Source organism: Semicossyphus pulcher, unplaced genomic scaffold (genome assembly GCF_022749685.1).
Source record: "Semicossyphus pulcher isolate SPU_LCO1_2020_fin unplaced genomic scaffold, fSemPul1.0.p SCAF_1, whole genome shotgun sequence".
Lineage (NCBI taxonomy): Eukaryota > Metazoa > Chordata > Actinopteri > Labriformes > Labridae > Semicossyphus > Semicossyphus pulcher.
Window position 1 is genome coordinate 30,369,432 of NW_027211603.1, and position 12,758 is coordinate 30,382,189.

General features: G+C 42.0%; 1 protein-coding gene across 1 annotated transcript in view; it reads left to right on the forward strand.

Annotated features, from left to right (window-relative positions):
* adamts18 (ADAM metallopeptidase with thrombospondin type 1 motif, 18) overlaps positions 1 to 12,758 on the forward strand; it is a 65,220-nt gene that overhangs the window by 17,374 nt on the left and 35,088 nt on the right. The window contains exons 4-12 of the mRNA XM_069660085.1: positions 818 to 1,097; positions 1,782 to 1,996; positions 2,789 to 2,872; positions 2,985 to 3,144; positions 4,814 to 4,919; positions 6,262 to 6,399; positions 6,499 to 6,652; positions 8,741 to 8,836; positions 10,294 to 10,442. Of these exons, the coding sequence (XP_069516186.1) occupies positions 818 to 1,097; positions 1,782 to 1,996; positions 2,789 to 2,872; positions 2,985 to 3,144; positions 4,814 to 4,919; positions 6,262 to 6,399; positions 6,499 to 6,652; positions 8,741 to 8,836; positions 10,294 to 10,442 (1,382 nt within the window). The remainder of the gene's footprint in view (positions 1 to 817; positions 1,098 to 1,781; positions 1,997 to 2,788; positions 2,873 to 2,984; positions 3,145 to 4,813; positions 4,920 to 6,261; positions 6,400 to 6,498; positions 6,653 to 8,740; positions 8,837 to 10,293; positions 10,443 to 12,758) is intronic.

A 12,758-nucleotide genomic window follows, 5' to 3' on the forward strand; every position in this document is an offset into this window, starting at 1 on the left:
TTCACTGATTTTAAACCTCAGTCCTATCATGCTATTATAGGGAGCTAATGCACGTATGGTAGGAAAAAAGGCAATTTGGCTCTGTGCCTTTGGAGGACGCTATTCTCTTCTCCAATGGGCCGTGGAAAACCTCCGCCAGACGACGTAAAACGCGTCGTCTGGCGGAGGCCAGGGAGCTTGCTAAACTACACTTCCTCAATCTCGGCGCCTGCCTCCGATGTCATGTCTTGTTCAAAATCGTCAGGTTTGAAATGAAGACTGCAGACCTGAATTTTTTAGACGATCCACCAGTATATTCTCGTCTTATTTAGGATTCTGTACCGCACTGAACCATTACCTGCAGCGATCAATGTCCTTGACTGGAAAACAGTAGTATTTCACTCCAGCGTCTCTTGCTCCTTTCAGAGGGAGGGGTGCAATGCACGCTGGGTGTTTAAAGTCTCTACATCGGCCTCCATATCAGTCATCAGTTAATTTTCTCCCTCTGAAATCGGCATCAATATCACTCTCAAATATCCCATATAGGTTGGGCTGTAATTGCCAAATGTAGTTGGCTTGTTTGCTGAAAACAAGGCATGCAGCTCCCCCGATCAAGATTCCAAGAACACTAACACATCCGTGTATGACTTGAATGATTGTGTAGATTCACTTGTCAAACTATTATTAAGACTATGGTCTAAAGCAACATTTTTTTCTTTAGTCCACAGTTTGGTTAAATATTTAACACTTACAATAAAAATAATTTTGTTTTGTTTTGTTTTGTGAGTAATGTGTTTTCTTTTTACTCATGCCCATGCCTTTTCTGTGTGTCTTCCAGTCAGGTTTGATCCGTGTGTCTCAGGAGGAGTATTTGATTGCGCCGTTACCCCAACATCTGGCAGACCAACACAACTACAGCGCCCCTGATGGTCACCACCCGCATGTCGTCTACAAACGCTCAGCAGAACACATCGTCCACAGAAGATCTACCAGCACATCCAGTTCCTCCAGCCCTGACAACGCCTACTTCCAACATCATCATCACCAGCAGCATCATCACCATGACTACCAGCATGGGAAGCTGCAGAGGCAACACTTCTGCGGACGCCGCAAGCAATGTATGTAAGGGAACCTTAAATTCCTCATACTTTGTCATCTGATAGTTGTGTATTTATGTGTATTAGTAACTGTTTTATAGTGTTGTAGAGTGTTCAGTCTATGCAGTACTTTTAAACCACACAAACTCTGTTACAGAATCTTTTTGTAAACATTAGAAATTATATTTAAAGTATATAGAAGTTAAAAGTTCGAAGTGCACACAGTGTTTTTACTTTTTAGTCCCATGTAAAGGTGGTTAAAGACACACAGCAATACAAGCATGCATTTAATATATAGATATAATTTAGATAAATATGCATGACACTGCCAGGTTAATATTTAATGGAGTGGTAAGCAGTCTCTAGATATGTATGTAATCATTACAAAGATGAATATCTGTACTAATGAGTGCCTTGCTTTAATGTAATATGGCCTCATCAGCCTGAAGCTGCTCAACCCACAGGATACTTTACAGATTAATCTTTCCTCCTGGTGCTGAGAAGTAGGAGGCAGCATGGGGAGTGTATTTCCTGTCCTTTCAACACCAGAGCCTGAACTCTTATCACCCGGCACGAGCCAGGAAAGACACGTTTATCCATTTGACCCTCACTGCCAAGTCCCTCTCTTTCCCCCTCTCTCTCTCTCCCTCCCTCACACTCTCTCTGTCTCTCCTCCCTTCCGTCCTTCCCTTTTTGCCTTCCTAGACGCTCCCAAACCTCCCGCTGAGGACCGTTTCGTCCTGCCTGATGAGTTTGAGACGCCCGAGGCAGAAGGTCCTGGAAGGGCAAAGAGATCGCCCATCAACTCCAACAGGGTGGGGGGTTTGAATGTGGAGACCCTGGTGGTGGCAGACAGGAAGATGTTGGAGAAGCACGGCAGGGACAACGTCACAACCTACGTCCTCACTGTTATGAATATGGTGAGGATGGGAGAAGGGAGGATAAGTTGGAGGTGGTGTGTAACATGTGAGATAATGATGGCTGAAAGACACATGGATGGAAAAATCTGTTTTTATCGCTCTGTTCGTCCCAGTTCTTGTTCATTTATCTAACATTGGAGACTCTCAGCAGACAGCTATGACCTGCGAGGCAAGGGTTATGTGACAAAGGAGGAGAGCCTGATAGCTTCAACGCTAGCAAGCTAATCTGCTATTTCTTGTAGGAATCCTTAAAGTGAGACTGTAACTTTTAAAAAGGAATAAAGTTAAGTTCACAAGTTTTAAAGTCCACCCATGACCCATTCAGTGCATCCAGGGGGGATTTGTATCTGACTCAGTAGCTAAGAGTGGCTAGCGTTAGCAAATGCTAGCAAACTTTAGATAGATTTAAAAGCTTATTACTGTGTCGAGCAAGCTGCACTGCATTTTCTCCTTTACTGTGTAGAGTTTTGCTAACTTGATCAACTCGCTAATTTAGTCTCAACCACTGTCTACATTTCTGTAGACAAGCTAGCAAGGCTACTTAAAAGTTGGCTACAGATTAGCAATCTCCATCAGTCAGTTACCCTTTTCTTGTAGGTCTGAGAATCTCCCTTACTGTCTGCTGCTCGTGCTGTAAGCCAACCCAGAAAAAAGTAGTGCATTCATCCTACTTAAGGCTATAAAAATACTTGACTTCTGTTTATAGGAGTGCAAAGGACAATTAGAAATCCATGAGTGTTCGGTAAGAGATGTGGGATATTACTCTCTAAACTGTTTTCCACTCTTTTGCAGGTTTCCAGCCTCTTCAAAGATGGGACCATTGGGACAGACATCAACATAGTGGTGGTTAGCTTGTTACTACTGGAACAGGACCCAGTGAGTTGATTCAGATGTCAGGTTTGCAAAGAAAATGTCATTATGTACTTCACACCGGTGATTGATGAGTCACTGTTGCTCTATTTTTCCATTTCTCTCCTTTCGTCTCCAGCTGGGTTTGACCATCAATCATCACGCTGACCAGTCGCTCAACAGTTTCTGTCAGTGGCAGTCAGGTCTGGTGGGGAAAGGTGGTAAACGGCATGACCACGCTGTTCTCCTCACCGGGCTGGACATCTGTTCCTGGAAGAATGAACCCTGTGACACCCTGGGTAAGACAGCGCCGATAAGCCCTAACAAGCCAAACTTCCTATTTGTTAGCCAAGTGTGAGGTATCAGCTGATAGCATGTAGTGCATTGAAAAAGTTCAGTGAGAGGTGGTGGAGGTTTTTATCTTTAGTGGTGATAACTAGGTGACAACAACCTTTGCATGACATAAATGTTGTAATTTTGGGCATGTAGACAGGTGTAGGGGTGATACTGAAGGTGTTGACGTTACAACAAGAAGTGAACGAAGTTTGACAGGTGCAAGCAGAAGAGATTGTAAGAATTGCACTCATATATTCATTGTGTTGACACACTTTTACAAACCAAAAGCATGGGGAATTTATTGATAACTTCCTAAATATTGTAAATGCTAACATAAAACATCGAGAGAGAGTTGGTATGACTAGAAATGACTTACTTCTGCTTTTTACTTCATTTGCCACTAAACGATGGCAGAGACATGTTTTGTTTTCAGCTGTAATTTTACGAAAGGAGAAACGTAGCACATAGTGGGCAGAGTCAGGAATTTTTAATGAGGGAGAAGGAGGAGATGCATTGGGAGGATTTTTACAAGGTAATTAAACGTATTTTGCAGAAAAAACATACCAGGCACAGAGCATTTTATACTTCTTAAAACATATAGAGCTGGTCTTTAGCAAGTTTTCCACACATGATTGTTTGTCAAATCTGTGTGAAAAACAACATAGGTGTTAAACACCTGGCTCTTAAGAAAAATGCAACAAAATAATAAGTGTTGAACAAGACGTGATTGTCACCGTGTCTGAAGTGAGCTTATGTTCAGTTCACACGTAGCTCTTCAGGCATGTAGGAACAAAAGGCAGCTGGAACAACATTAATGTAGCCACCTAATCTCGGTTAATATCTTAATCATATTGCTTTCACACCACTTGTTGCTAGTCATCTTTGCAACGTGCCGCACTTTAAATGCAGGACGTAAAAAAGGTGATCCGTGACTCACAATAAAAATCATACATCAGCTGTATGTTAGTTCTATACGGCTATAAAGACATAGGCACTGACTAAGACAAAGACACCTTAAAAGTGAACTGAGACAAAGCCAAGAGGCTCTGGCTTTTGAGGCAGATATGTGTGACCGCAAATTTGCCAGTGTTGTTCAAGCTTAACATCTGGCTCTTTAACTCGCAGGCTCATTCATCATCCGCATATTGATGTCTCTGCCGTACAAGTTTAATTTTTTTGGCATCCGTTGGGAGAAACTTTGGCCAGAAAAGCAGAAAAAAAGTGACCACTAATGAATATTTTCATCAGCTTGTCTGTTACCGTAAATCGCACATGTCGGAACACTTATCTTTTTCCTAATGCTGTCACGTCCAGCATCAGCAGCAATTTAAAATGACTAGATATCAAAGTCTAGGATCAAATTTATGCTATGTTACAACAGGGCTTGTGAAATTGCTCTTTGCAGCTGGTGTGAAATCCCCCGACATGCATGCATTAATGCAATATTGAAATATGACTTTGTTCAGCTGCCAAATTGGAAACAATGTGCTCTGTTACACCACGGGGAAAGAAACAATAGGATGCTATGTTACAGATTTGACGTTTGATTTTATTAACCTTTGGCTTTTTATGCAACCTGTATATAAAAGTTTATAATGAAGTATCTCTGTCTTCCTTCCTGTGTCTGTGCAGGTTTTGCCCCAATCAGTGGAATGTGCAGCAAGTACAGGAGCTGCACCATCAATGAGGACACAGGGCTGGGCTTGGCTTTCACCATCGCTCACGAGTCTGGACACAAGTATGTTTAACATAAACGTCACATGACAAACTTAATAACTGATGCAGTTTCTCCACAATACATCACTTTTTTTCTTTCGCACATGGCCACAGTTGACTAAAGACTTACAGAAACTGTAACTGTAGACCAAAACAGAGGAAACTGTGTCGGGCTTTAGCGTACTTCTAGAGCGGTATAGTCACTGCATTGGCTCTGTTCAGCGAGTGCATGTAATGAGTCTATATTAAATGAATTAAATGTGGGCTGATTTAAAGAAACAAATACATTCTGAAGTAGGAGTGTTACATCAGACGCTACGTCATCCACCAGTGATACTCTGTAAGGTTATGATGGAAAGAGCCTAAGGACCTGTCTCACAGAATGTTTATTTTTGGGAGCGTCAAGCATATTTTTCTGAGCACCTTGACTTTTTCGACTGCATTCGAATTATGGAGCCTGACTCGTCATCCTGGTAACACAGAAAGTGTAGAGGAAGCTTGATCTGGCCGTGTCTGTCTATCCAATGCTGTAGGATCTGTCACAAAGTAATATCATGAAGGCACATTTGTGGGAGCAAATTGGCTGTAACCAGTCTCCATTTAATAATGTATTTCGTTAACCGTATTTCTGTCACAGAAAGATCATTTCATGCACCTACATCTTCCTTGCTCTACGGCTGTCATATTGAGGAAGGAGATGATTAAACTCATTTATACAAAGAACAAGGTGCGGCATCCTTTGGTTTGCGCTTGTGTTAAAATGATCTAAAAAGATAAAATATGTTAAATAAATAAACACAAAGGGGCAATACTAGATTTACAAAGGTGGTTGTCAAGGTTTTGTTGTCATAGACACAAAACCCAAGCACAGGTGTTTTTTCACTCCTTCCCAGCGCTCCCCAGAGCAAATGTAACAATATGGACACAGGACGTACGGGTTCACGTCTTGAGATAGGAGGCAGTTTTTTGACAGTTTTTAGATGTCATGTTTTGGTCAAATCTTCTATCTATCTGGAATGCTCTCAACACAAAGTAGGAAGCCAGAATATAATATGTCAGAATATCTAAAAGCTGCAAAATCTGAATTGATTTAGCCAGCTCAACAGAAGGCTGGCCCAGAAACATGCTGACTCAAGGCCCAAAACTGTTCACTGACAAATTACAGAAGAAGTGATTGCTAAACATATGACGCATGGATGAAATCTTAGCTACGTGCACTGGCACACGTGAGATTTTCTGATGAGTCAATGCAACAAGCCGTATTTTCATTGAATAATAATATAACGTAAAAAGGTGGAAAAACAATTACATGAGCTTGTTGTGTCTCTTAAAAGTCCTCACTTTTACTCATTTCTTTCCTCCAGTTTTGGGATGATCCATGATGGCGAGGGGAACCCTTGTCGCAAGACAGAAGGTAACATCATGTCTCCCACTCTGGCTGGAAACAACGGGGTCTTCTTCTGGTCCACCTGCAGCAGACAGTACCTCAGCCGCTTCCTTGGGTAAGCCTCAGCGCTGCATGCACGTGCACAGTCACTGTTAAATTCAGTTGCCGTCATTGCTCTGTTTGTGACTGACCCTGGTGGTTTGCTGTGTTTCAGAACAGCCCAGGCATCCTGTCTGGTGGACGAGCCCAAGCAGATCGGGCAGTACAAGTACCCCGAGCAGCTTCCTGGGCAGCTCTATGATGCAGATACACAGTGCAAGTGGCAGTTTGGCTCCAAGGCCAAACTGTGCAGCCTTGATTTTGTCAAGGTAAGATGTTTACTTTTTCATTTCTAGCCTGGTTCATGTACATTGTTGTAGTAACAGGGAGGTCATTTGCTTCTGGTTCCATTTAACTCTACACAACATTATACTATCTTTGGGATCATTGTTTTGGTTTTACTGTGAATGGTATTACTTTCAAAGAATATCCGGACAGCTCTCATTCGGGTTCAGGCCACGCATTTGTTTTCAGCAGAAGTTCTAGTGAACAAATTGGAACAAATATCAGCCAAAGAATCAGAAATATTCCTTAAAAACAAAGAAATTAAGACTTGATTGACACTCCAAATGCTAATGTTGCGTTGTATCAGCTGGTTGTGTTAAATGGCAGCTGTTTGCTAACAATCAATTCAGAATTCAGAAAAGCATTCTAACTATATAATATACTGCCTTATTTACGTAATGTAAGCATCTAAAAATTACATTTGTCTTAAACCAAATTCAAAATGTCTAGTTTTTGTAACTGGGGTTTGATTTTGACATTAATTGAGAAAATAACTACACCCAACATTAGCGGGTGTCCACCTTGGTTGTTTATTTTGGCTGCTGGAGTTTGATTTGGGTCATTGACTATCTATACTTGGTGGGTATTGAGTGTCGGTGGCCATTTAGCATAGCATTCATAGCTTTATAAACAAATAGGGGCATCTCAGCATTTTGTAACTCAGCATTAAGTGACCAGTTGGCCTTAAAATGTTGAGATAGCATGGCTTCTGCTTCCTCACTTGCTTAATGACTCAACTTTCATATCATATTTCTATTTCTACTTTTACGAGACATATTTCCAGAGTCTTTGAAGCTGCTGTGTTTATGGATGCTTTATGAATCACTTGATCATTTTACACACCAACTTGATGCTCCTTTCTAAACACGTAAGGGAAAGTAGAAAGGATCATTCCCACAATCAATCATTAAACTAACCCTGTGTCTTGAGCACTTGAATAGTCTGGGTTTTTCATGGACCCCAACAGCCCTTAATGAAGTATTATTCATGTGCCCCTTTGTCTAAACCAAAACTCACTAAATGAGTCTCCAGTAATGAGGTGGGGCACCCAGATTATATAGGGGGCTCCAATAGTGTTCTTTAGAGCACTAATGATGCAGTGCTTAATTGGCACTTTATTAATTAGCATGATCTTTGCACAACAACCTCTAACCCCCCCCCACATCTGACCCTCCATTAAAACGCATTCCATCATATGAATGGGACCCCCCCGCCCCCTTTGTGGTCTTGCCTTTACATTAGGTGCATTCAGAAGATGTTGATTCACATGTAAATGCTGCTTAAAATACTACAAGGTTTCCTCCTCGGGGCTTCAGTTGGTGGGAATTCAACTTTGCCAAATCGTGTATATGACGGATTAGCACACATGACGTCGGCTCGGCTTTTCAGGACTGCCACCGTGCTTCTTTAACAGGAGATCAAATACTACATCTGCATCTCTTAGAGCTGTGTGCAAGTCGGTGGGTGGTAAATTAACCTACACGCTGATGAACAGTGGATTTAGGGCTGCCTTTCACACTCACCCCTCCATTTTTTTGTCCATGATAGGCTCAAGTAGAATGATTTTCAGCAGTATGGTGTAGCAGTCAACCACCTGCTCGGCATCAGAGGCGAAGAATACAATAAGGAAAAAGACTCACAGACACACACCGGAGATGTCTCTTATCCTCCCTCCTTTCTGGTTTCTGCCTCGTTGCCAGTTGCAGCTGGGCGGGTTGCCAGACTCTGCCGCCTGTCTTTCGACCCCGGCTCTCCCTCTGTGCTCACTCGCTCGCTCTGTCTCTGCATTGTTGGGTCAGATGACACATACAATTATAGCCCTTTTCATTAAAGAAGTGCGGTGATTAGATTTGACACACAGGCTTTATCCCCGGTTATCAAGGCCGGTGGGGGCTGATCGACCAGCGTGATGGTGGTCCTGGCAAGAGGCAGGTGCTGCTGGGATGAGGGAGAGGAAAGGGAAGGGGATGGGTGTCAGTTCAGGTTCATAACAAAGACCATGATGGTAGTAAACGCCATATCTGAAAAACTAATCCTTTGTCTATGTGTGTGTGTGTGTGTGTGTTTGACAGGACATCTGCAAGTCTCTGTGGTGTCATCGCACAGGGCACCGGTGTGAGACCAAGTTCATGCCTGCTGCAGAAGGCACCAGCTGTGGTCCTGACATGGTGAGGAAACGCCTACTTGTTCTCATACAGGATCACAGCAGCCAGCCTGACAATTTACTCACTGACACTCTGATAAGACACACAATGCATACACTCATAATTAGTGATAAACACAAAGCATTTCATTTGTATGCATATTACAGATATATGTCTTTGCATATGAAGGAGAAAAGATAACTAATTAATGAGGACAAACAAACAAAACAGACACTGATAAATGTGGGAAAGGGATACAAAATATATACATTTCTATGATTTATTACAACCTGGGTTTTGGGCCAACATTTAAATTGGTGTTAATACATAATAAAAACATATAAATAGTCAATAGCTGGCTTATGTTGCAATATACTGGGCAAGGAAGACCAGCAGTTTTCTGAAACCTCATGTGGAAGACAAGATTTATAAAGTCCACGCTCAAAGTCAAGTGAGAAGAAATAGTACGGCAAGTTTTTATTAACACTTGCATTGTATTAACTGTTAGTTACCTTTAGAGGTGTCAGTAGGCAATTTTTGTTTCCTTTTTACAAGGCCAGGCTAGCTGTCTGAAGAAAAGTTTATTTACCCAAATGTCTGTCAACCTTATTTAAGAAAAAAACATACAAAGTACTTTCTACCAAACTACAGTTTACAGACTGACTTCCTGATTCAACTTCCATGCTAGCTGCGAGCGCACAAACTTTAATGAGAGATGAACACAGACATGTTTGTTGTTAAGACAAACTATTGTGATGTTTTCAGCCTGTCTGAACATCTGAAAGCTGATTTCTGCCGGGTTGGGCTTTGTTTAAGTGATGTCAAGGTGCTCAAGATCACAGTTATCTCATTAGTGAGTCAAATATTGTAATAGCTGACAGAATGGCAGTGAATATAAACCGTAATCATACTTTAACTCAAAGTATTCCTGCTTTCTTTTGGGCACTGGTTAAGCTCAGTGGGTACAGCAGGTGCCCCATGTACAGCCCTCGATGCAGCCCTTTGGCCCTTTGCTGCATGTCAGTGAATCTTTGCAACTGTAAGGGGACAGTGCATGCTTGATTCAATTATTTTGTTAATTACTTAATTGTGAGTCAATTGCTGACTTCAATAAGAACTCAATGATGTATTTATCCTTGTTGCTCATGAAGCACTTCTGCAACATGGATTCTCACAGCCGGACTCAGACTTGTCAAACCTCTTCACATAATATAATATGATATTTAGTAAGACAGAGGTGGTGATGTGTGAGAATGCAGGGTTTGGCCTGGATTGGCCTGGGTGTGGTGCATGTGTATGTTAATATGTATGTGAATGTGTGTGGCTGCAGTTAGAGACTCTGGGTGACCAGGTGTACTGCTGGGCATTTGTCCAAACCAGGATTCCCGTGCAGAAACCCGGGCCAACACTCAAGCACTGATAAGAAAGCCATTTCTGTCTGTTTCTCCTCTTTCATTCCCCTCTCTGTTTCTTCTCTCCAGTGGTGTCGGAGGGGTCAGTGTGTTAAATATGGGGAGCATGGTCCTAGAGCAGTCCATGGCCAGTGGTCATCGTGGTCTCAGTGGTCTGACTGCTCCAGAACCTGCGGAGGAGGCATCATGTACAGGGAGCGCTCCTGCAACAGCCCAAGGTATATACACCTGCACAAACTCTCATAATCTGCTATTGATCAAACTCATCGCCTCCTTTTTAATGCGATTAGCTATCCAAACAGATGACAGAGTGATTAATGTTGTCATGTGGCTGCTTCTACAATGAAAATCTGAGTTGTGGTTTGGCCAGAAAACCGTACTTGAAAGCTGCATGTCCAAATATCCTTCCTCTCTGAACACCTGAAAGCGCTGTCTGCCAGGTAGCTGTCAGCACAGACTTGCACGCACGTACTGCACATGCACACATACACACACATGTGCTGATACAGGCTCCCATCAGTCAGGCGGACGGTCCAGACTGCAGACAATCTCTCCCCATGCTCCAGACGAGGAGAACCTCCTAATAGCATGCTTTTTCTCTGAGAGCTGCCAAGACAGTCAGCGAACGTCCCCCATTGCTGCTCACTCACACAAACATAATGCTACATAATTCTGCAGACCCAGATCCCACAGTGCATATCTCTTTGTTAGCAAACGGCTCTGTGCATGTCATTGCACGAACGTGAGAGATCCCCGGTTTAAATGTGGTGTTTCACAACACACATACAATGTCTCATTGTTATGCTCTTCATTTGGGAGATTTATTAGATGTTTGCAGGCTTTTATTTCACTTTCATACAAAAGATGACTGGATTTATTGTTCCTCTGTCACTATGGTGCGGTCAGCTAATTGATGGTCTCAGTCTGCAGTTTGTTAACAAAACCCCACAACACTTAGTCTTAAATTTAATATATGGCAAGCATGATGTCTGCAATGGGACGTTCACAGAAAGGACTCATTCCCTGATCATCAAACCATTTAAGCCCCTGTTACTTATTTAATGTTTAATGTTTAATGCTTATTTGTATAGGATCAAGTATGTAGCATGTATGGCAACGCCACATATCACAGCAACTATAGCCTAGTGTGATTGTTATGCCCGGGCCTAGATGGGCCTTTAAAATGCATAAAAGATAACAACAATACCAAAAACACTACAAACCAAACAAACAATAAATTGGACATTAACAACACAATACTCAACAATAATATATAAAGAACAGTACAAATAAACACCATGAAACAAGAAGCAGCAGTTTTTTCAGGACGCAATCCAGTTTGTGCTCTACAGGTAACAAATTCCACATGTTGATCCCCTGAACAGGAAACGCTATTTATGAGGATGATCGAAATTGCACCTTACAATCCCCATTAGATGCTCCCCTTGTTACAGAGCCTGAAGCTCTAAGTGGAACCACATGATCACAGAGCACCTGAGGAGCCTTATTATGTATGCATGTATGGATGAGTTTTAGATTAGCAGTTGACCCTGCGCTAAGTCCCTCCCCCCTTGGTTACTGTTGCTACGCCTGTCAAGCTTTCGCACCGGCATGTAAATATTATGACAATTTCAACTGTAACAGTGAGAGATGTTCCTAAGGAAATAATGGAAAATTTCTGGAAAATAGTTCCCGAATATCAGAGAGAAGTCGACAGAAAGGAGGACAATATGTCAGCGGAGTGTTGAGAAGAAAGAGGACATAAAAATCAAGGCACATTTTTTTAAGATAATGTTTAGTTATGACTCCCTATAATTTTCATGATCTAACATGGTTTAGCCCATTGCTAGCAAAGCTAAATTATCCCACTTTTTAATCTAACCCTAACCCAAACCAAGGGGTGGTAAAATAAGGCTGTGCCGACATCATCTGTTGTGGTAGCAAAGGCCAGACAGGATCGCAAGCGGAGACCAGTTGACTGTCTTTCACAATTTTTAATCCATGTCCAACATCTTTCCTCTCGAGAACATTTCACACCCCCCTCTTAACTTTGAGGATATCCGCTGTCGGACTTGCGGATTCCATATGCACACTGTTTCTGCATTTCTTCTTGTTCTGAAAGCTTGACCGCGCCTAGTTGCGGTTGCTAACGTAGGATTACGTAAGATTAAGAATGTGTGATCCACAGATCTAATATCTCGGAGGAGCCTTTTTAATCACTTATGTTGTGTTGAAATTGTATGTAATGCTTTAACAAGTCTTGCTGTTGTTACTTTTTTTCCTTAAAGAGTGTGTGTTTACGCTGGCAATTTACTGCTTTGTAACTCAGGGACAGTCATGATGAGGACAACACAAATATCCAGACAATGTTGTCTAATGTTTTTCCTAGTTGAGTTTCCAGGCATCTGTCAAGAGACTTTGAACCACAGTGAAACCTCTTGATATTTAGAAAAAAAATATGGTGGAAATTGATTTCTCCATCGAGCGTAATGTCTGTTAGCTAACGGCTAGCATGCTTATTCCATGACATGTTT